The 23,518-nt window shown below is 44.3% G+C and overlaps 2 protein-coding genes and 1 long non-coding RNA gene across 18 annotated transcripts; 2 read left to right on the top strand and 1 right to left on the bottom strand.

The window, feature by feature from the left end:
- Positions 1–684: 684 nt before the first annotated feature.
- On the top strand, positions 685–7,276 carry TPRKB (TP53RK binding protein). 11 transcript variants are annotated; one of them, XM_047745682.1, is made up of 6 exons: positions 946–1,082; positions 2,542–2,565; positions 2,965–3,124; positions 4,572–4,694; positions 6,047–6,223; positions 7,150–7,276. In XM_047745682.1, the coding sequence occupies exons 3-6, from the start codon at positions 2,984–2,986 to the stop codon at positions 7,234–7,236; spliced, it is 528 nt and encodes a 175-aa protein (XP_047601638.1). In that variant the 5' UTR covers positions 946–1,082; positions 2,542–2,565; positions 2,965–2,983; the 3' UTR covers positions 7,237–7,276. The 11 variants fall into 11 exon arrangements, with proteins under 11 accessions (XP_047601640.1, XP_047601636.1, XP_047601642.1 ...); XM_047745684.1 differs by lacking the exons at positions 946–1,082; positions 2,542–2,565 and adding an exon at positions 685–898 and having other exon boundaries at positions 3,025–3,124; XM_047745680.1 differs by lacking the exons at positions 946–1,082; positions 2,542–2,565 and adding an exon at positions 685–880 and having other exon boundaries at positions 2,961–3,124.
- Positions 7,277–8,490: 1,214 nt separating this feature from the next.
- Positions 8,491–19,344, bottom strand: LOC125109060 (uncharacterized). 5 transcript variants are annotated; one of them, XR_007130091.1, is made up of 4 exons: positions 17,782–19,344; positions 10,281–10,415; positions 9,871–9,985; positions 8,491–9,457 (listed from the first exon to the last, which is right to left on the bottom strand). It is a non-coding gene; the product is annotated as an uncharacterized LOC125109060 (long non-coding RNA). The 5 variants fall into 5 exon arrangements; XR_007130090.1 differs by having other exon boundaries at positions 10,281–10,467; XR_007130088.1 differs by lacking the exon at positions 10,281–10,415 and having other exon boundaries at positions 9,875–9,985.
- Positions 19,345–19,368: 24 nt separating this feature from the next.
- Positions 19,369–22,073, top strand: NAT8 (N-acetyltransferase 8 (putative)). 2 transcript variants are annotated; one of them, XM_047745674.1, is made up of 2 exons: positions 19,369–19,561; positions 21,084–22,073. In XM_047745674.1, exon 2 carries the CDS (start codon positions 21,143–21,145, stop codon positions 21,827–21,829), a length of 687 nt encoding a protein of 228 aa, XP_047601630.1. In that variant the 5' UTR covers positions 19,369–19,561; positions 21,084–21,142; the 3' UTR covers positions 21,830–22,073. The 2 variants fall into 2 exon arrangements, with proteins under 2 accessions (XP_047601630.1, XP_047601629.1); XM_047745673.1 differs by lacking the exon at positions 19,369–19,561 and adding an exon at positions 20,412–20,558.
- Positions 22,074–23,518: the final 1,445 nt, after the last annotated feature.

Consider the following 23,518-nt stretch of genomic DNA (forward strand, 5'->3'; position numbering starts at 1 on the left):
GGTGAGATCCTATTTGAAACATCCATCCTATTTGAAATAGTAATACCCACGGCCAGGCATTCCTCCCTTTTTCCTAGCTTTTTTTCTCCATAGCACATACCCACCCGACAGCTGTATTTGTTATTTACCTGTGTAAATGTACCTGTTTAAAGAAAAGTGCTGTCCAAGAAGAGCTCCAACCATAAACATGGAAAATAATTCTCTGCAACCTGTTTAGAGGATTACTTCCTCTCTTGGAGGCTGATACACTCTTACTGATGAGAAATTTCTGAGCCTGCTAGATGCAGGAAGAGGTTCATTTCATCAGTGTCCTGCCACCTATCTTTTAAGTACCGGAGGCAAATCTGTCCATTCCCTCTCCCTAGGAGACCCTCCCTAAATGACCGACCCACCGAGAGCAAGAAGGGAATGAGTCCCGCCTACCCCGCAGAGAACTGTAACGGAGACGAAGGAGCTCATCCTGGCTAACACTGTTTTTGCACTGGAAGAAACCTACGTCTCGCGCAACGCGTCGGAGAGAAGGCCGAGACTCGGCACTGAAACCTCAGCGTCCAGTCCCTGGGTCCTTAGAGTCCCCGTCGCCGGAAGTGACGGACAGGGCCCCCAGTCACTCGGCGTCTGAGAACAGCTCAGGCTGGGGAAGAAGCGTGTCGGGAGGGGCGGACGCCGCCTCCGCCCGGCTTCCGGAAAGTGAGGGCTTTGTTTCCAAGGGGAAGGTTTTCCAAGAGGACCGGAAGCGCGAGCGTGTGGGTCCTCTCTGGGTAGGAAGGCCAGCCCCGGAAACGCTGCCCGGCAGGGGCAGGCACCTGCTCACTGACGTCTTGAAAAGGGCGGAGAAGCGTGTCTAAGAGGGACCAGACCTGGGGCTTTGGGCGCCCTGGTAAATGGACTCTTAACGGCAAGTGGGAGAGAAGGAGTCAGGGCTCTGCCGGTCGGGGGCGCAGAGCGAGGAGAGAGCCCGGGCACCGGAAGCCGGGGAGGCTGTGGCGGCGGCGGCCGATAGAGTGTGGGCCCCGCACGCCTGCGAGCGGAGGGAGCGACCGCCCGGAGTGGCGGGGCTGGAGCTTTATCGCACGAGCAGCGTAAGGACCCGCTGTGGCTTACTTTTTTTTTTTTTTTTAAATATTTTATTTATTTATTTGACAGAGATCACACGCAGGCAGAGAGAGAGGAAGGGAAGCAGGCTCTCCACCACGCAGAGAGCCCGATGCGGGGCTCGATCCCAGAACCCTGAGATCATGACCTGAGCTGAAGGCAGAGGCTTTAAACCACTGAGCCACCCAGGCGCCCCCGTGGCTTACTTTTTGAGGGGATCGCTCTTTCTGCCGGCTGGAGAGCGGGAACTGCGAGGCGACAGCCCCTAGAAGGCCACAGCCGTAGATGAGGGAGCGGTGCTGCTGGGGGCGGTGGGTATAGGCGAGAAGTGGACCGGTCAGAGGGATACCTAAGAGGTAGAATCGTCAGGACTGTGGATTAACTATGGGGTAGGTGTTCGGGGATGATTCCAAGTTTCTGGCCTAAGTGAGGGAATTTATTTTGACCTTTGCCAGGGGTCCTTCTTTCCCTAGTGTTAAAACATAAACAGCGAAGAGATTTCTTCCCTGCTGATTATATGTATTACTATTTTGTGTGCTCACTGTAGAAAATTCAGAACGGACATCTTTTTTAAATAGAAGGTAAAAATTACCCGAGATGGCCATATTTTGGTGTGTTTCATGTTTTTGTTTTCTGTGTGCATCTTTTTTGTGAAATTGGGAATATATATTCATTATTTTTTTCTGTAGCTTTTTCCTCCCATTGGACATTCCCATGACAATAAAGATTGAACTGCGGTGTGCCAAGATATCCACACATACTGCTTTTTCCTAATAAAAACTCAGATGTCATTCCACCAAGTCAGAACTTTTTGGTTTATTTTCCTTTCAGTATTTTTTATGCACTTTTTTGAGAAGTCCACTATTTATGCTACATTTTAGGTTTTGTTTTTCAATCATATGTTTTTAATCAATGTTATTTATTGCTGTTTTCACACATCCTTAACTGCTTTTCGGGACTATAATTTTTAATGGTTGTTTAGTCGCAACAAATTCTGTTATTAGCTAATTTTTCAATTTTTTGCTATTAGGATGATGAGAGGGACATCTAGTTTACATAAATTTTTAGGTTTTTGGTTTATTCTTTGAAAAAAGTCGTAGAAATGGAACCGACCAAGTAAAAGGATAAAATGATTTTATCAAATTGCCTCATCCAAATATCTAAGACTTTGACATTGTTTTAAAGGTCATATTTTTGCAATACTTTATCAATTCAAAGACATGGTTTTCTTTCTGGTTAGTCAAAAAGATCAATTACTGGCCCTTTCTTACACATAAGTTTAATAAGGAAAGGACAAAGACATAAAAGAAACATAAAAGACAAGAACTTGACTAACCAGAAAGACAACCATATCTTTGAATTGTTCAGATGTCATATATGAAATGATTATCTTTGAGTCAGGTGTCAAACTTTCTTCAATAAAATTTTCTTAATATTTGTGTCTAGGTTCTGCTAAAATTACATATAATGGTAAGTCCAGGAAGCTAAAAAGGCTAAGTTGGCATGAGGTTTTACTAATAGCATCAGCAACCTCTTGTCTAACAAATTCCTGACATTCTGCTCCTACTTGGCTATTAGAGAAGCTTCCCCTCAGCCATGCATCAGATCTTGTCTGTACAACAAGGAAACCAGGCAATAACCTTGATCCTTTCTGAAGAATGGTAAAGGAAGCTAGAAACAACTCAGCGTGGGTGGGAAGACATTCATGAGGATGCCAAATGTGCTTTTGGGGAGGATTCTTCTAGTTTAACAGTTCTGCCATCTTATTAAAGTTATTTTAATTTATTTGTTAGCAAGGCTATTTTTTAGTGAATTATAACATTAACTTTTAAACAAAGTCTTTTGGTCTTTTTGGTTTTATGCAAATAGACTCCTGCTTGTCTATGAAATGCAGTTAACACATCAGCTGGACCTATTTCCCGAATGCAGGGTGACCCTTCTGTTATTTAAAGATGTAAAAAATGCTGGAGACTTGAGAAAAAAGGCCATGGAAGGTGCTATTGATGGTTCACTTATAAACCCTAAGGTGGTGAGTATAAGTGAGACTAGCTGAGCTATAAGGGGGCATTGAAGAGTATGTTAATTTTTCATGATGTTATAGGTTAGCCTAAAACTGTCACCTTTGGGTAAAGAGTTCTCGTCCAAGCTTTGGAGTCAGACTGGGCCAACCTTGAATTTAACAGTGAATAGAAGCCTAAGTGCTGGGAACTTCCCCCAGGAGATAAGAAAGGTTGTGGTCAGGCTCTGACCTAATGGCAAATTCCTGGATCTTCATCTTCTTGTCTGAACTAGAAAAAAATCTCTGCACAGGATTTGAAGGGCACATGCACCCAAATGTTTATAGCAGCAGTGTCCACAATAGCCAAAATATTAAAAAAGCCCAGATGTCCATCGACAGATAAAGAAGATGTGGTATATATATACAATGGAATAGTACTTAGCCATCAAAAAAGAATGAACTCTTGCCATTTGCAGCAACATGGGTGGAACTCGAGGGTATTATGGTAAGCGAAAGAATTCTGTCAGAGGAAGACGAATACCATATGATTTCACTCATGTAGAATGTAAGAAAACATGAATATAGGGGAAGAGAAGGAAAAATAATGAAAATAGAGAGGGAGGCAAACCATAAGATGTTGAACTCTAGGAAACAAACAGGGTTGCTGGAGGGGAGGAGGGTGTAGGGATGGGGTAACTAGGTGATGGGCATTTGAGGTAATGAGCACTGGGTGTTATGTGTAAGTGATGAATCCCTGAATTCTACCCCTGAAACTAATAATATACTATATGTAAACTAAATTGAATTTAAAGAAAGGATTTAAAAAATAAATAAAAATTTTAAAATGCTGTTAGTTGGGGGGAAAAAAAATCTCTGCACAGGAGACAGGTATAGTGATTAAGAGGCCACACTGTGGAAACACAGCAGCAGAATTTAATCCCAGCTCTGCCATTACAACTTTAAGCAGGTGGTGGCCAACCTTCGGAGTGTGCTTACTCTGTTCCTTTCCATATACCAGCTCAGTCTTCACAACAACCTTATGAAATAAATACTATGACTATCTGTATCTAACAGATAAAACAGGAATTTGCCCAAGTCCCCTCAGTGGTTAAGTGACAGAGCTGGGATTCAAACCCAAACACTCTTTGCTTTGGTTTCCTTATCCACTGCACATGAATAATAATACTGATTTCATAGGGTAGTTTTAAGGATTAAAATATCACACGTAAAATGTTTAGAATATGGCTTTTCCCATGATATTCTGAACAAATGTTATTTAAAAAATTTTCACTGCTTAAGTTTCTTGCAGCTTTTAAAATTCTATGATTTTCTGAACACCCAGCAATTTTGAAAACATAGTCCACAGAAATTGTGATGAAGTAAAACAGCCTGACATTGAAGTTACCAAAAGCTAAGGCATGCATCTCCAGGGTGCTCCAGACGCTCCATGTGTAATTCTTTCTGTCCTCTTTGGTAGATTGTCGATCCATTTCAGATACTTGTGGCAGCAAACAAAGCAGTTCATCTCTACAAACTGGGAAAAATGAAGACAAGAACTCTACCAACTGAAATTATTTTCAACCTTTCCCCAAATAACAATGTAATTAATATGGATTTCACTTAATTTATTTCTGTTGACCTTGTCATGATATACCATGTGTTCCCTAGTGTTGGGTTGGAGGCTGAATTCCTGTACGCCTATTGTTGGTAACAAAGCAAAATAATAGTTAAGAGAGTTCTGGACAGAATTGAGGTTTAGCACTGCTTCTTACTAGACAAATAAGCTTAGTCATTTCAGATATGAGTAAAAAGTTAAGCTACATGAAATGAGGACAGTTTTATCTGTCCTTATCATATAAAAGGAGCAGGAAGAGCCCCCTAAATGATATATACATTTAAATGGTAAAACATTAAGCATAGATATTTGTGTGTTACCGTGCACATCTACTCTCCCTATCAACTCCTTGAGGATAGAATCCATGTCTTTTCCGTATCCAGAAGTCTTCTGGATAACAGCCCTTAACACGGGCGCTCTCACACCTCCGGGGCACAGGAAGTTTGTGGTTTGAGGTAATGATGGTAAGTTACTGAGCTAAAGACATTCCATATGTGGCACATTTAAACAATAACAACAAAAAAACCCTGAAAATTTTGCTGATGAAGTTTGAGTATTACTACTACTGTTAATAACACCACCAGGTAATAATAGCATCCAGAGGATAATTGGGAATGCTGCAGCATGATTTAAAATAATGTTTGAAATTTTATAAAATTTATAAAATGCAGGGTAATAGAATTAGCTCCTTGGTACCTGGAGAAAAACATTTCCAGATAATTATTTCTTTGAGATCATTTGAAATAACTTGAGAAACTATTCAAGCATCTGTTGGGCTGGTCCCTCTTTTGGCTACAGTTCCAGGGCAGGAGAAAGAAATATGCTCCTGAGGAAGGCAGGGAAACGACAGAAATCCAACTGCTCTAAGATAAATGATATATTGGGAATAATAAGTCAAACCTATGGGAACAGCAAGGAAGCAACTCCTGTAAGGAGTGGGCTGCAGCGGGGAGTGCCATGTGCACTGGACAGTGAAGGATGAGGCACTCCAGACAGGAGGAGGAAAAGTGTGAAATGATAGGACCCCCACAGTCCAGGCTGGCTAGAAGGTAGGCATGCATGGCTGGAGGGTCACTGGGGATCGGAAGGAGGGGGTGTTTGTGTGCCATGCCAAGAATGGGCTTGCCTGTGCAGTAAGGAGGGGTACCTGTGAGCGGAGAGTGTGCTAGAGGCATAGCTGGCGGGTGTTAGGAAGGGCTGTTGAAGAGAAACACTGTAGGTGGAGAGAACCATTTGGAAATGTAAAATAACCCCCAGCCAGAGAAGGAGGCTGATAGGGAGATGTTTCAGACACAGAAACTACTAGTATATTATCTTGCCTTTTTTTTTCCCCTTAGATTTCAGAAGCTTTGAAAAAATTTGGTATCTCAGCAAATGACACTTCAATTCTAATTGTTTATATTGAAGAGGGAGAAAAACAAATAAATCAAGAAGACCTAGTATCTCAGGTTGAAGGTCATCAGATTTCGCTGAAAAACCTTCCCGACATAACAAATATTACAGAAGTCAAAAAGGTTTGTAAATCTGTATTTTTAGAAAGAGTGATGAAGAGGGGTGCCTGGGTGGCTCAGTGGGTTAAAGCCTCTGCCTTCAGCTCAGGTCATGATCCCGGGGTCCTGGGATTAAGCCCCGCATTGGGCTCTCTGCTCGGCAGGGAGCCTGCTTCCTCCTCTTTCTCTGCCTGCCTCTCTGCCTAATTGTGATCTTTGTCAAATACATAAATAAAATCTTTTGAGAAAAAAAAAAGAGTGAGGAAAAATAAAACCAATGCTGTTTGCTTATTGATCACCAATGCTTGTTTTATTTTTTTAAGAAAGGTTAATGTAATTAAAAACTACTTGAAAATAATTATAGAGGCTAAAAATTAGAAGGTGCAGGTTTATGTAAAATATAGTCAGAAATTTAGTTGATAAAAGCATTCTCTAAGAATAAATGCATTCTATATTTTATATTTCAAATGCACTGTGTAAGCTTGATTTTTAATATTTTATTTATTTTGAGAGAGCACAGAGCAAGAGAGGGAGCTCAAGCAGGGGAAGGGAGAGGGGCAGAAGGAGAAGCAGACTCCCAGCTGAGCAGGAAGCCGTATGCAGATGCAGATATAGGGGTTGATCTCAGGACCCTGGGATCATGACCTGAGCTACCCAGGCTTCCCTGTGTAAGCTTGATCTTTAATGTCTAGATACACACTTTTAAAATTGGTACAGATTTGGTTTCTGTGTTTAGAGGGTTAATCACCATAACTGCAATTTAAAGGGAACTTTTGACTTAAATGATGAGTTGCCATCTACTTTGCATATTTTAATCACGTTTGTGATTTGTGATTTCATGCCATTATCCCAGTAGATGAATAAAAATTTCATTTATACATGTTTGTATGATGAAAATGAATAGTGCATGAATATATTAGCATGCCATAATTTGTCTTCTATCTTTACAGATATATAAACTGTCTTCACAAGAAGAAAGTATTGGAACATTATTGGATGGTATCATTTGTAGAATGTCAACAAAAGATGTTTTGTGAAGTGACAAATATTAAAAATTTTCAGCATTTATTAAAAAAACATGGATTTTTCTGTCTTATATATGTTCAGTTGTAGAAAACACAGAATGTTACAACAAAGAAAAAAAGCCACTACTGTCTTCTCTTTTAATATTTTAAAAGATAGCCACTGTTGCTATTATGTGTTCTTGTCTTCTAGTCTTCTGTTTCTATTCAAATATATTTCATCTTTATGTAATTGGAATAATTGGGCATTTACTAGGTTCTTGCCTTAGTGATTTTATATTCATCAGTTCATATCCCTGCCCTTCTGGCTACTCTGGCATTTCCCTTCCAAGCGTCCTGGTTCCAAGGGTTTTACATACAAGAATTCATTCATCATAGGTAAATAGTAGTATAACCACCATTTTACACACACGGCAACTAAAAGATTATACAAATAAGTGACTTGCTCAAGGTCATACAGCTAGTATTAAGTCATGTTTTATAGATGGTTAGGTTTTCTTTTCTCACTTTGTCATTTTGATTGTAGCAGTTAAGACTGCCTTGGTTAAGGGTCAGCAAACTTCTGTGAAGGGCCAGATAGTAAGTATTTTCAGCTTTGCAGGCCATAAGGTCTCTGTTGCATCCACTCAACTCTTGCTGTCATAGTATCCATAGGCCATAAATGATGAGTATGGCTGTGTTTCAACAAAACTCAATTGACAAAAATAAATGGTGGGCAAGATTTGACCTGTGGCCATACTTTGTGGACTTCTGGGTTAGATTAGGCTTCAGTTACAGTCCCTAAAGCTCACTGGCAAAAGTCTGTGTCATCCTCAGTCTGCATAGCCAGTGTGAAGCAGTAAACACAAGGGGCAGTGACTCAAACCGGGTCTGCTTATCTCACGTTTCATGGTCCAAAGCCAGTCATGTGGTCCTGCCAACCACATAAGGGACAGAGAAGTATGATCCTTCCACATGCTGGAAAGTAGGAAGGTGGAAATACTTAGTGATTTCTATCATGGTCATAAATAATAAAGCATAGGGACATCACTGACATTTCTTGTCTGTAGTGTGCTTAGCATTTTATATGTACTACCTCATTTAGTCCTACTACAATCCGGAGAGATTTTTACCAGCGAGGAAACAGATCTAATCTCTGAAGTCTATTTCAAAAAGTTTCAAACCTAAAGAACAATTAACAATTATACAGGAAAAGTCCATGTACCTTTCATGTGAATTTACTATTTGTTCTTAACACTTTGCTACATTTGTTTGCTCTTGCCTCTTGCTCTCCTATCTGCCTGTCTGTGCTCAGGTGTGTACAAAACACACACACACACACTTGCTGAATGATCTGAATGTAAGTTACAGACCTGGCACTCCAGCATACAGTGTTTAGTTGTTATATCTCCTTTCATCTACAGCAAACCTTTTAAGAGTAATGTTGACATTTTTTGAAGAGCACCTTTCAGAATTCCACACTATCTGGATTTGTTCATGATTTACATCAGCTTAAATATTTTTGGAAGTAATCTTGGGTCCTTGCCATTGCGTGTCACCACGCAATGTCCGTTGGCCCCATCATTAGTGATAAAAGTTTGATCCCTTGGTTAAGGCGGTGCCTTCCCCAGACGTCTCCATTACAAAGGCATCTCTTTCCCTGACAGAGCGTTTCAGCTGCCTGGGACTAATAGTCTGATCCCAATAACCCCAGGCCCCATGCTCTGAACACCTCTGTGGCATGGCTCCTCCCATGCCCCATGCCGTCACTCACTTTCTTTGTATTGACAAGGTACATGTAACATACCTAGTCTCTTCTTACACATTATACTGCTTTCAATGTTTCACTTTTGCAATAAATCTTTGTACATGTTTTTCTTTTGGATAGTTTCTCTAAAGTAGAATTCTTGGGGATGAGCAGTTGTACTCATTAGAGAACTTTCAGAGCAGAAAGGTGCCCTTCTGCCCTACCTACTGCAGCCACTTCCCTGCTCTGGTTTACTAATGGCAACCACTCTGCACTCACATCACAATATAAGCATAACCTAGTCTGGTTGGTCTCAGAATGAAGTTTGTATTCATCAAATTTGCCTGTTAGTGATGTTTTTATAGTCCTTTCTGCAACTAACCTTCCATGTTCCCCTGTAGATCAATCCTTCCAATACCCCTGTTCTGGGAGGCGGACCTATATGGCAGCAAGAGGACTCTTCTCCTTGGCTTCTGCTTAGGTTTGGCCAAGTAGGTGACCCGCAGGAGACTGGAAAAGGGAAGACAGTGTGAGGCCAGCATATTTATTCTCTTGACCCCCTCCCTGCAAGGTCATGTGAGCTGGCTTTGTCCCCGAACCTTTCAACTCCTGAGTCAGGTTTCTGTCATCTCTCCCTCCCACCTGGCTTCAGGCCTCCTGGGCGATACACCTTGTTCTTGTACCACCCTCGGTCCCTCTCTACCACCCAGACCTTCAGAATTAGTCCCTTTGATCATCTGCATGAAATCTGCTGGAGTTACCCTAATTTGGAGTGCCCTAATTTGAGTTACCCTAATTTGAGAGGGTGCCTGATACTCTCTCACTCTCTCAGACAATTAGTTGTAAGGTTACAGAACATCTCTGTGGAGCTGGAATCATAGTTCTAGGATTCCTGGACATCTTACTAAGGATGACCCACCCACCTACTTCTTTCCCCTTGAAAGGACTTGCCACGATTTTCTTCCACTCATCTTCTCTAAATAATGAGTTCTCAGTAGAAGTTCATGGCATTGGTCTGACACTGGGTTACGGGGAGCCCTGATGAGAGATTAGAGGAGAATTTAAGTTAAATGAAACTGAATTGATGTTCTCTTCTCCCTGAGATTTCCAAAATGTAATGCCATTTATGAACTGTCCATCTCCCTGGTCCATTTCTGGGCTGCGCTGGTGGAGTAGGGAATATTTTTCAAAGATAAAGTGTGGTGTTTTAATGACTTTTTCCTCTTAAATCCACAACCTTTGGACTAATGGTGATTCTACGAGGCCTCAGGTAGGAGATCTCAGCTTTTCTGGCCTTGGTTTCCCATTTGTAAATGGGGACATTGATACCAACCTTAGTTCTTAGATTGTCATGAATATCAAACAGAGCCTAGGAAAAGAGATTCCTCACAGTGCCAGGCATCTGATTTCTCTTTATGTACCAGCCAGTAGTGCTGAGGCAGACAGGAGAATAAAATAGGACTCGTTGCTGGTGGAAAAGTAGAACAGTTCAGCCACTTTGGACAGCAGTATGGCAGTTCCTCGAAAAGTTAAACATAAAATCACCATATGACCCAGGAATTCCACTCCTAGGTATATACCCAATAGAACCAAAAACAGGTGCTCAACCCAAAACGTGTACAACAATGTTCCTAACAGCACAATTCACAATAGCCAAAAGATGGAAACAACCCAAGTGTCCCTCAATGGATGAATGGATGAATGGATAAACAAATGTGAGATATCTCTACCGTGGAATATTATGGAGCCATAAAAAGCCATGAGCTACTGATACAAGCTACAACATGGGTGAGCCTTAAAAACAAAGTGGAAGGAGGAGGAGTCAAGATGGCGGAGAAGTAGCAGGCTGAGACTACTTCGGGTAGCGGGAGATCAGCTAAATAGCTTATCTAAAGATTGCAAACACCTACAAATCCAACGGGAGATTGAAGAGAAGAAGAACAGCAATTCCAGAAACAGAAAATCAACCACTTTCTGCAAGGTAGGACTGGCGGAAAAGTGAATCCAAAGCGACGGGAAGATAGACCGCGGGGGGAGGGGCCAGCTCCCGGCGAGCGGCGGAGCAACGGAGCAAAATCAGGACTTTTAAAAGTCTGTTCTGCTGAGGGACATCGCTCCAGAGGCTTAACTGGGGTGAAGCCCAGGCGGGGTAAGCGCGGCCTCAGGTCCCGCAGGGTCGCAGAAGGATCGGGGGTGTCTGAGTGTCGCAGAGCTTACCGGTATTAGAACGGGGAAGCCGGCTGCAGAGACAGAGCCGAGGAGTGACTCTCAGCTCAGGGTTGCCTTGAACCGGTCGCAGGCTCGGTCAGCTCGGAGCGCGGCCGGAGGCCAGGGTGACGAGAGTCATTTGGCACTGTTCTCTGAGGGCGCACTGAGGAGTGGGGCCCCGGGCTCTCGGCTCCTCCGGGCCGGAGACCGGGAGGCCGCCATCTTTATTCCCGTCCTCCGGACTCTACGGAAAGCGCTCAGGGAACAAAAGCTCCCGAAAGCGAACCCGAGCGGATGACTCAGCGCGGCCCCGGGTAAGGGCGGTGCAACTCCGCCTGGGGCAAAGACGCTTGAGAATCACTACAACGGGCCCCTCCCCCAGAAGATCTACGGGAAACCCAGCCAGGACCAAGTTCACCTACCAAGGAGAACGGCGGAATTCCAGAGGAGAAGAAAGCAAAGCACGGAACTCATGGCTTTCTCCCCATGATTTTTTAGCCTTGCAGTTAATTTAATTTTTTTTTCTTTTTCAATTTTTTTTTCTTTTTCTCTTCTTCTGCTAAATTTTTTTTAACTTTTACCATTTTCTTTTTTTTAACGTTTTTTAAATAGTTTATCTAATATATATATATTTTTTCCTCTTTTTATATTTTTTTTTATCGGCTTTCTTTTTTTTAATAGTTTTTTTTTTTCTTTCTTTCTGAACCCCTTTTTATCCCCTTTCTCCCCCCTCACAATTCAGGATCTCTTCTGATTTGGCTAAAGCATATTTTCCTGTGGTTGTTGCCACCCTTTTAGTATTTTACTTGCTCCTTCATAAACTCTTATCTGGACAAAATGACAAGGCGGAAAACTTCACAACAAAAAAAAGAACAAGAGGCAATACCAAAGGCTAGGGACCTAATCAATACAGACATTGGTAATATGTCAGATATAGAGTTCAGAATGACGATTCTCAAGGTTCTAGCCGGGCTTGAAAAAGGCATGGAAGATATTAAAGCAACCCTCTCGGGAGATATAAAAGCCCTTTCTGGAGAAATAAAAGAATTAAAATCTAACCAAGTTGAAATCAAAAAAGCTATTAATGAGGTGCAATCAAAAATGGAGGCTCTCACTGCTAGGATAAATGAGGCAGAAGAAAGAATTAGCGATATAGAAGACCAAATGACAGAGAATAAAGAAGCTGAGCAAAAGAGGGACAAACAGCTACTGGACCACGAGGGGAGAATTCGAGAGATAAGTGACACCATAAGACGAAACAACATTAGAATAATTGGGATTCCAGAAGAAGAGGAAACAGAGAGGGGAGCAGAAGGTATATTGGAGAGAATTATTGGAGAGAATTTCCCCAATATGGCAAAGGGAACAAGCATCAAAATCCAGGAGGTTCAGAGAACCCCCCTCAAAATCAATAAGAATAGGTCCACACCCCGTCACCTAATAGTAAAATTGACAAGTCTTAGTGACAAAGAAAAGATCCTGAAAGCAGCCCGGGAAAAGAAGTCTGTAACGTACAATGGTAAAAATATTAGATTGGCAGCAGACTTATCCACAGAGACCTGGCAGGCCAGAAAGAGCTGGCATGATATATTCAGAGTACTAAATGAGAAAAACATGCAGCCAAGAATACTATATCCAGCTAGGCTATCATTGAAAATAGACGGAGAGATTAAAAGCTTCCAGGACAAACAAAAACTGAAAGAATTTGCAAATACCAAACCAGCTCTACAGGAAATATTGAAAGGGGTCCTCTAAGCAAAGAGAGACCCTAAAAGTAGTAGATCAGAAAGAAACAGAGACAATATACAATAACAGTCACCTTACAGGCAATACAATGGCACTAAATTCATATCTCTCAATACTTACCCTGAATGTTAATGGGCTAAATGCCCCAATCAAAGACACAGGGTATCAGAATGGATAAAAAAAACAAAAACCATCTATATGTTGCCTACAAGAAACTCATCTTACACCCGAAGACACCTCCAGGTTTAAAGTGAGGGGGTGGAAAAGAATTTACCATGCTAATGGACATCAGAAGAAAGCAGGAGTGGCAATCCTTATATCAGATCAATTAGATTTTAAGCCAAAGATTATAATAAGAGATGAGGAAGGACACTATATCATACTCAAAGGAACTGTCCAACAAGAAGATCTAACAATTTTAAATATCTATGCCCCTAACGTGGGAGCAGCCAACTATATAAACCAATTAATAACAAAATCAAAGAAACACATCGACAAGAATACAATCATAGTAGGGGATTTTAACACTCCCCTCACTGAAATGGACAGATCATCCAAGCAAAAGATCAACAAGGAAATCAAGGCCTTAAATGACACACTGGACCAGATGGACATCACAGATATATTCAGAACATTTCATCCCAAAGCAACAGAATACACATTCTTCTCTAGTGCACATGGAACGTTCTCCAGAATAGATCACATTCTTGGTCCTAAATCAAGTCTCAACCGGTATCAAAAGATTGGGATCATTCCCTGCATATTTTCAGACCACAATGCTCTAAAGCTAGAACTCAATAACAAGAGGAAATTTGGAAAGAACCCAAATACATGGAGACTAAACAGCATCCTTCTAAAGAATGAATGGGTCAACCAGGAAATCAAAGAAGAATTGAAAAAAATTATGGAAACAAATGATAATGAAAACACAACAGTTCAGAATCTGTGGGACACAACAAAGGCAGTCCTGAGAGGAAAATATATAGCGGTACAAGCCTTTCTCAAGAAACAAGAAAGGTCTCAGGTACACAACCTAACCCTACACCTAAAGGAGCTGGAGAAAGAACAAGAAAGAAACCCTAAACCCAGCAGGAGAAGAGAAATCATAAAGATCAGAGCAGAAATCAATGAAATAGAAACCAAAAAAACAATAGAACAAATCAACGAAACTAGGAGCTGGTTCTTTGAAAGAATTAATAAGATTGATAAACCCCTGGCCAGACTTATCAAAAAGAAAAGAGAGAGGACCCAAATAAATAAAATCATGAATGAAAGAGGAGAGATCACAACGAACACCAAAGAAATACAGACAATTATAAGAACATACTATGAGCAACTCTACGCCAACAAATTGGACAATCTGGAAGAAATGGATGCATTCCTAGAGACATATAAACTACCACAACTGAACCAGGAAGAAATAGAAAGCCTGAACAGACCCATAACCAGTAAGGAGATTGAAACAGTCATCAAAAATCTCCAAACAAACAAAAGCCCAGGGCCAGACGGCTTCCCGGGGGAATTCTACCAAACATTTAAAGAAGAACTAATTCCTATTCTCCTGAAACTGTTCCAAAAAATAGCAATAGAAGGAAAACTTCCAAACTCATTTTATGAGGCCAGCATCACCTTGATCCCAAAACCAGACAAGGATCCCAACAAAAAAGAGAACTACAGACCAATATCCTTGATGAACACAGATGCAAAAATTCTCGCCAAAATACTAGCCAATAGGATTCAACAGTACGTTAAAAGGATTATTCACCACGACCAAGTGGGATTTATTCCAGGGCTGCAAGGCTGGTTCAACATCCGCAAATCAATCAATGTGATACAACACATTAATAAAAGAAAGAACAAGAACCATATGATACTCTCCATAGATGCTGAAAAAGCATTTGACAAAGTACAGCATCCCTTCCTGATCAAAACTCTTCAAAGTGTAGGGATAGACGGCACATACCTCAATATTATCAAAGCCATCTATGAAAAACCCACCGCAAATATCATTCTCAATGGAGAAAAACTGAAAGCTTTTCCGCTAAGGTCAGGAACACGGCAGGGATGTCCGTTATCACCACTGCTATTCAACATAGTACTAGAAGTCCTAGCCTCAGCAATCAGACAACAAAAGGAAATTAAAGGCATCCAAATCGGCAAAGAAGAAGTCAAACTATCACTCTTCGCAGATGATATGATACTCTATGTGGAAAACCCAAAAGACTCCACTCCAAAACTGCTAGAACTTGTACAGGAATTCAGTAAAGTGTCAGGATATAAAATCAATGCACAGAAATCAGTTGCATTTCTCTACACCAACAACAAGACAGAAGAAAGAGCAATTAAGGAGTCCATCCCATTTACAATTGCACCCAAAACTATAAGATACCTAGGAATAAACCTAACCAAAGAGACTAAGAATCTATACTCAGAAAACTATAAAGTACTCATGAAAGAAATTGAGGAAGACACAAAGAAATGGAAAAATGTTCCATGCTCCTGGATTGGAAGAATAAATATTGTGAAAATGTCTATGCTACCTAAAGCAATCTACACATTTAATGCAATTCCTATCAAAATACCATCCATTTTTTTCAAAGAAATGGAACAAATCATCCTAAAATTTATATGGAACCAGAAAAGACCTCGAATAGCCAAAGGAATATTGAAAAAGAAAGCCAAAGTTGGCGGCATCACAATTCCGGACTTCAAGCTCTATTACAAAGCTGTCATCATCAAGACAGCATGGTACTGGCACAAAAACAGACACATAGATCAATGGAACAGAATAGAGAGCCCAGAAATGGACCCTCAACTCTATGGTCAACTCATCTTCGACAAAGCAGGAAAGAATGTCCAATGGAACAAAGACAGCCTCTTCAATAAATGGTGTTGGGAAAATTGGACAGCCACATGCAGAAAAATGAAATTGGATCATTTCCTTACACCACACACGAAAATAGACTCAAAATGGATGAAGGATCTCAACGTGAGAAAGGAATCCATCAAAATCCTCGAGGAGAACACAGGCAGCAACCTCTTTGACGTCAGCCGCAGCAACATCTTCCTAGGAACATCACCAAAGGCAAGGGAAGCAAGGGCAAAAAATGAACTTTTGGGATTTTATCAAGATCAAAAGCTTTTGCACAGCAAAGGAAACAGTGAACAAAACCAAAAGACAACTGACAGAATGGGAGAAGATATTTGCAAATGACATATCAGATAAAGGGCTAGTGTCCAAAATCTATAAAGAACTTAGCAAACTCAACACCCAAAGAACAAATAATCCAATCAAGAAATGGGCAGAGGACATGAACAGACATTTCTGCAAAGAAGACATCCAGATGGCCAACAGACACATGAAAAAGTGCTCCATATCACTCGGCATCAGGGAAATACAAATCAAAACCACCATGAGATATCACCTCACACCAGTGAGAATGGCTAAAATTAACAAGTCAGGAAATGACAGATGCTGGCGAGGATGCGGAGAAAGGGGAACCCTCCTACACTGTTGGTGGGAATGCAAGCTGGTGCAACCACTCTGGAAAACAGCATGGAGGTTCCTCAAAATGTTGAAAATAGAACTACCCTATGACCCAGCAATTGCACTGCTGGGTATTTACCCTAAAGATACAAACATAGTGATCCGAAGGGGCACGTGCACCCGAATGTTTATAGCAGCAATGTCTACAATAGCCAAACTATGGAAAGAACCTAGATGTCCATCTACAGACGAATGGATAAAGAAGATGTGGTATATATACACAATGGAATACTATGCAGCCATCAAAAGAAATGAAATCTTGCCATTTGCGACGACGTGGATGGAACTAGAGGGTATCATGCTTAGCGAAATAAGTCAATCGGAGAAAGACAACTATCATATGATCTCCCTGATATGAGGGAGAGGAGATGCAACATGGGGGGTCGAGGGGGTAGGAGAAGAGTAAATGAAACAAGATGGGATTGGGAGGGAGACAAACCATAAGTGACTCTTAATCTCACAAAACAAACAGGGTTGATGGGGGGAGGGGGTTGGGAGAGGGGGTGGGGTTATGGATATCGGGGAGGGTATGTGCTACGGTGAGTGTTGTGAAGTGTGTAAACCTGGCGATTCGCAGACCTGTACCCCTGGGGATAAAAATATATGTTTATAAAGCTGTAAAAAAAAAAAAAAAAAAAAAAAAAAAAAAAAAGAAAGAAAGGATGAATCCACAAGTTTTGTAGCAACATGGACGGGACTGGAAGAGATTATGCTGAGTGAAATAAGTCAAGCAGAGAGAGTCAATTATCATATGGTTTCACTTATTTGTGGAGCATAACAAATAGCATGGAGGACAAGGGGAGATGGAGAGGAGAAGGGAGTTGAGGGAAATTGGAAGGGGAGGTGAACCATGAGAGACTATGGACTCTGAAAAACGATCTGAGAATTTTGAAGGGGTGGGGGGTGGGAGGTTGGGGGCACCAGGTGGTGGGTATTGTAGAGGGCACGGATTGCATGGAGCACTGGGTGTGGTGCAAAAATAATGAATACTGTTATGCTGAAAAAATAAAAAAAAATTAAAAAAAAAAAAACAAAAAAAAAACAAAAAAAAAAAAAAACAAAGTGGAAGAAGCTGAACATAGAATTTCGCTTATCACATGATTCAATTTAAATGAAACATCTAAAAAGCTGGTTAGTTGTTGCCAGGGTCTGGCGAGAGGAGGAAGAGAGAGAGACTACGTAGGGGCCAGGGGGATGTTTTTGGGGTGTGAACATGCTTTGGAACCATGTAGAGGCGGTGGCTGCACAACATAGTGAGTGTGCTGAATGCCAATGAATTGTACACACTACACCAGTTAATTAAAATGTGAAATAATAAACACATGTGCCTTACCTTTGGGAGTTCATGATCTTAGCTAAGTGCCTTTAGATTCTCAGATCCAGCTGAGGCAGAGCCAGGTAGATTCCCATGCCTCTGTTTCACCATCTGAAGGCCAGAGCCTGGAGTCTCACCACACCTGAGGTTCCATCATTTGCACAGAGAATGACCCATAAGTCCTCCATCCAGATGCTGCCATCATTTGGTATGATCACTCAGACTTTTCTCTTTGCATGCTTGCATCTATACATTAGTTTCAAGTTATGGTTTTCCAAAAATGAGTTAAAACCTACTGTTTTATAGTCTTTTTTTTTAATGTCAATATATCCTCACATTATCATTGTTCATGGCTGTGAGGAAAGATGAAAAACCTGGAGACCAACCCACTGGGTTTTGAGGAGGCCACAGAACCCAGTGAGAATACAAGGAAGGAGAGCATGGGGACAGATCACAGACCTCTGGTCCCTCAGCTTGACTGTTAGGTTTTTGACTGGTTAATAGTAGACTTGCTGGGAAAACTCAACTGTACTTTGGAGCCCCTTTGGATTCCTAGTTCAAATTCTGCTTAACACTGAAATGTTTAAATATTAAAATGTATGAAACCAATGTAGCAAATACCCATGGCTCACCCCTCAGATTTCATGTTAAACTTTACCCTTGTGACCTTGCTGGGTGCCAAAGACCTGTCAGCAGTCTCCATCCACTAGGCCTGGGCCCTAGCTGCCAGCCTCTGGTTTCTGACCAGAAGGCTTCATTCAGGATGGTACCACTAGGGGCACCAAGTCTGTCTCTCCTGCATCCCCCAGAGGTTCTTGCCAGAAATGTGGCTGTCATCTCTGACCCCTTCCTCGTCCTCATTCCCATTTGGGTCATTACAAACTCCTGATATTTCTGTCCACAAAATGCACTACAGGTGGGTTCTTACCATCTGGATCGCCGCACTCTGTTCCAAGCCACCACTCACTCTTGTAGGGCCTCTGTTAGCCCACGTGGCTCCTTAGTGAACACAGAACAAGGAAGATACCCCTTTCATACAGACAGCAGTCCACTGGATATGGACAGTCCAGTGGGCAGTGCCGCCTTTGAGCAAATAAGAAAAAGCTCCCCCTTCACCTTTGGCCAGACTCAGGTCTGTGTCCGGGCTCACGGCTTGGTGAGTGGAGTAGGGCTCTATTTCTGTTCCGATGAGTCCTCCTTGCCCGGATGCTCTTGAACAATGAGCAACCTGCCTATCTGTAGCTGGGGGCTCTATTTTCACCTGGACTGGGACACTAGCCTGTGGCGGCGGCGGGGGGGGGGGGGGGGGGGGGACTATGTTTTCCACTACGGCCTCCTCCCATTCACTCCCCAGATGTAGCCAGAGCAGGCACACGTGCACAGAGGCAGGCACACACGTGCACACACAGACCGCTATGTTACTCCCCAGTTAAAAGCATATCGCTGGCTTCCTGCCGCTTTTGGAGTAGAGTCCAAACTCCGCAAACTGGGACGATAGGCCATGCATGCCCAGGCCCCAGCCGCCCTCACCACTCCCTCCCTCCCTCGGCCGTACTGGCCACCCGTCCCCCGAACACTTTGCCTTTGACCTGCCTCAGGGTCTTCACGCCTCAGTCCCCTCAGCCCCGGACGCCCTCTCCTCCTCAGCCTCGCCGCGATCTACCCCTCCCTTCGCTCTCACCCTGAGGGTCCTCCCCGGAAGTTCCCGTCACCCCCGCGGCAGCAGGTCCCTCTCCGCGCCACGCCGCCGCGCGCCTCACGGCTCTAGCCATTGCGGGCCACTGCTGAGGAGCCCCTGGCACGGAAAACCTGGGTGTGCCAGGGCCCTCAGCTCCGGCCGGGCCGCCCACATGGCGCCTCTCCCAGACGGGCGTTCCATGACGCTTAACACACAAGCTTGAGGAGGACGAGAGCCCGGCTTCAGGAGCAGTGGAGACTATTAATAGAAGTGGGCCTTGAGGGTGCATGGGGAGAAGCGCCCGCCATGTTTCCAGGGCGGAAGCGACCCCCCGGACAGCACACATGTGCCACAGAGAAGGGCTTTCCTGTTGAATTTTTCCCCGTTTTAGTTGCTCTCAGTGCAAAATATTTCACAGCTGCACACATCAGGGGCGCGTCATAGCGGTCGCTGTCCCCGGCTTTGTCAGTGTTGTTTAGAGCTGAAGAGGCTGCCAGGCACGCAGTCGTGGCAGCGTACACGACAGTACCTTGAACAAACGAATGAATGAAGATGGAGCCTAGTGAGATGAGGCGGGCGAACTGCAAACGATCAGTTTCCCTCAGACCAGGTAGAGCTAGGCAGGGGGAGAGCACCTTGCGTGCTGAGCCACGGGTCTGGACTCTAGTCTGTAATGACAGCGCAAGGCGGGAGGTGCAGTCCCCAGGTTCCCAGAAGCTGTGTCCCAGAAGGGGCCAGAAGTGGACACAAAGGCATATCGAGGGGCTGGGAGATGCTCCAGGCGCGAACCACCAAGGGAGGAACGTGTAGGCTGTCTGCCAGGGCAAGATCTCCTGAGATGTTCCAGACCCTGCTTCCCCTGGCAGGCTAATTCCCTGGCGATCGCAGAGGTCAGTGGAGAATGAGCTTCCGGTTGCATCATAGCCCAGCCTCTTGATCCTGGGGTTTATGATTATCCAGTGTGCAGAAGCCAGCCAAACAGGTGGCCATACAGGAACGAGCTGGTTCCTGGTGGTGGAGGGAGCCCTGCACAGTCTTTCCTGGGATTCCAGTCAGAGACGGAGGGCAGAGGCTGTCCTGACACTGCCCTGGACGTTCAAGTCTGTTGTGGTAGCAGGTGAGAGGACTGGGGTTGAAGGCCTCTTGAGAGAGGACTGGAGCCTGGGACCCTGCTCTGGGTATCAAGTCTGGGACTTTTTTGATGTTTGACTCTTCTTTTTTTTTTTTTTTTTTTTTAAAGATTTTATTTATTTATTTAATTTATTTATTTGGAAGAAAGAGCACCATCGGGGAGAGGGAGAGGGAGAGAGAGTAGCAGGAGAAGCAGGCTCCCTGCTGAGTGGGAACCTGACATGGGACTCGATCCCAGGATTCTGAGATCATGACCTGAGCTGAAGGCAGATGCTTAACCAACCAAGCTACCCAGGCGCCCTGATGTTTGACTTTTATGCCACCTCAGCAGCCTAAAAATTTGCAGTCAAGGGGGAAGGAGCCTTTGTTGAAACTCTTACTTGGGGGCTGCTGGGGAGGCTGTTTCCTACATCCTCTAGGGCAAAAGCAGAAATCCCCTGAACAGTGTCTCCCCCACTCCCGGGAGGTGGCAGAGATGGGGCACTTATCTGGCTTCTTTTCTCTTCCCCAGGGCTGCCAGGAAGGTCGCTCACTCTTGTGGACTTTAAGGTTCAGGCACAGCAGTCCTCCATGGCTCCTTACCACATCCGCAAATACCAGGAGAGTGACCGCACACAGGTCCTGGACTTGTTCTTCCACGCACTGGATGAGTATGGCCCTGCCTCCTTCCGCCACATCCTAAAGCTTCCCCGAACCTTGGTGCTCTTGCTTGGGGTGTCCCTCGGCCTCCTCCTGGTCTCTGGCTCCTGGCTGCTGGCCCTCATAGCTAGCCTCACCCTCCTCACTGCTCTGAGATTCCTCTGCAAATACCCCTGGACCAAGTTTACAGCCGAGTGCTTGCGCACAGACATGTCCAACATCACCAAGTCCTACTTGAGTGAGCCCGGCTCCTGCTTCTGGGTGGCTGAGGCTGAGGGGCAGGTGGTGGGCATCGTGGGGGCGCTGCCTGTCAAGGAGCGCTCCCTGCACAAGGAGCAGTTGGAGCTGCTTCACCTGTGCATGGCCTTGGATCACCGACGTCAAGGGATAGCGAAAGCCCTGGTCAGGACTGTCCTCCAGTTTGCACGCGACCAGGGCTACAGCCAAGTCGTCCTCACCACCAGCATGCTGCAGCACTCAGCCTTGGCCCTCTACCAGCGCATGGGCTTCCAGAAGTTGCATCAGTTCTCCCCCCTGTGCTGGAGGCTACTTGCTGTTCCTTTGGTTACGTTTGTCTACTACCTGCCCTCTGCTCAGGCCTCGTGGGCACATGAGTAGGAAGGTGGCCCACGATCCTTTTCCTGGTGGCTTAGGAGAGGGCCGGCTCTACTGAGGTAGCAAGCAAACCCCAAAGTCTCAGTGTGATGGCACCGTGAGAGCTTACTGTTCCTTCCGTGGGAACCAGGGGGATGGTGGTGGGTGGCTCTGTTCCTTTCTGTCTTTTGGGGTGGCTGCTGTTTGATTTATCTAGCTCCACGGGAAGGCTGCATTAAAACAAATGAATAAAACAAATACACACAAATAAACGTTTCTTTAGTTCACTTGTCCACCATCAGCAATTTAGGCTGGACTTGTCCAGCAGCACTTTGGTCTCCTACAACCTAATTCGCACATCGTCGTGGGGTCAGCTGGAGGGACAGGGCGACCGGGACGACTCATCTTCCAGCACGCGAACTCAGTGGTGGTGTTAAGCTAACCGCAGAGGAGCAAAAAGTGAAGCAGAGACAAGCAAATGCTTTTCTGAGCTTCTTGGGTATCACATCGGCTGACATCCCAGACTCGGGAAGAGAAATGGTCTCTGCCTCTTTAGTGAGAGGAACTGAAATCACATAGCAAAGGGTGCCAAGAAAGAGAGCAAGAAGAATCCTGGGAGAAGGACAGGGGCCCACGATGCCATCAGCCTGCTTTGGCCCCCACCCACTGTGTCCGCTGAAAGGGAAGGCAGCCTGGGACAGGGAGTGGCATTTCAATGCCAGCTAGACCTAGAAGTGGTGCGGCCCCTACCACGCTGGCCAGGCCCCAGTCACATAACCCAACATACCTGAGGGGAGGCTGGAATTGTGTGTGTCTGGGAAGAGGATATGGGATTGGTGAGTTTCCCAGACTTGCAACACCTGGCACCCTGCCTCTTGTCCCAGTGCTCAGAGACTCCAGATTTTTACAGAAACCTCAGGCCTGACCTTTTTGTCCCTAAGCCTCTGATACAGTGGCAGTGTGGTGTGTACCCCACTGTGCATCTTGTCCAGTCAGGTCACCACAGGCATCAGGTTTCCTGACCCAGAGGCCGAGTCCCAGGATGACCCAGGAAGTTCAGGCACCCTTTCAGTCTGGGTCTTGTGACATACCCCCATCTTGGCAGTATGCCTGCTCATAGCTTCTCTCCTGTGAAGGATCAGTCAGGTCTCAAACCAGGCCCAAACCTGCCAATTGGCATTGCTGCTGGCACATTTCCCCTAAATGGGGACCTTTCATCAAATGCATGGGATGACTGCAAACATTCATGTTTTGTTACCCAAGACCGTGGGCCACAACTCTGCTGCCCTCCGTTGGGTCTCTTTTCTCCCTAACTTTGGGTGACCCACCATCCCTTCTACCAGGCATTCTACCTCTTCCATGCCTGCAGCTTTTGTACCTTTCCTGCATGCTTCTCAGAAGAGCCATCTAAATCTCCTGTTACACTGTGTTCCCCCCTCCCTGCACCTCACTCCATTTTTAAAATGAAGTTTCTGTTTCCTCCCAGCTCCAGCTTCTAGTTAATGGCAGGGCTTTGGGCCCAGCCTCTCTGAGAGGTAGAGGAAGAGGAGGTTCCCACCAGCTGTCCTTGGCCCAAATGGCCTCTCAGGAAGAATTCCCAAGTGGGCTCCAGTTGGTGCTAGAGATGGGGAAGGCCCACAGTGGTCTTGATGCTTTGAAAGTTTTCTTAAGTGACAATTAATTGGTTTGCTAATCCCCATAGACATGGTCCAT

This window comes from Lutra lutra, chromosome 9 (genome assembly GCF_902655055.1).
Source record: "Lutra lutra chromosome 9, mLutLut1.2, whole genome shotgun sequence".
Lineage (NCBI taxonomy): Eukaryota > Metazoa > Chordata > Mammalia > Carnivora > Mustelidae > Lutra > Lutra lutra.

Excerpts from the sequence above, each read along its gene's own strand:
- TPRKB (XM_047745680.1), top strand. The coding sequence starts at position 2,984 with ATGCAGTTAACACATCAGCTGGACCTATTTCCCGAATGCAGGGTGACC. Across the intron at positions 3,125-4,571 it reads CACTTATAAACCCTAAGGTG|ATTGTCGATCCATTTCAGAT; the intron begins GTGAGTATAAGT and ends CCTCTTTGGTAG. Across the intron at positions 6,224-7,149 it reads ATATTACAGAAGTCAAAAAG|ATATATAAACTGTCTTCACA; the intron begins GTTTGTAAATCT and ends CTATCTTTACAG.
- NAT8 (XM_047745674.1), top strand. The coding sequence starts at position 21,143 with ATGGCTCCTTACCACATCCGCAAATACCAGGAGAGTGACCGCACACAG.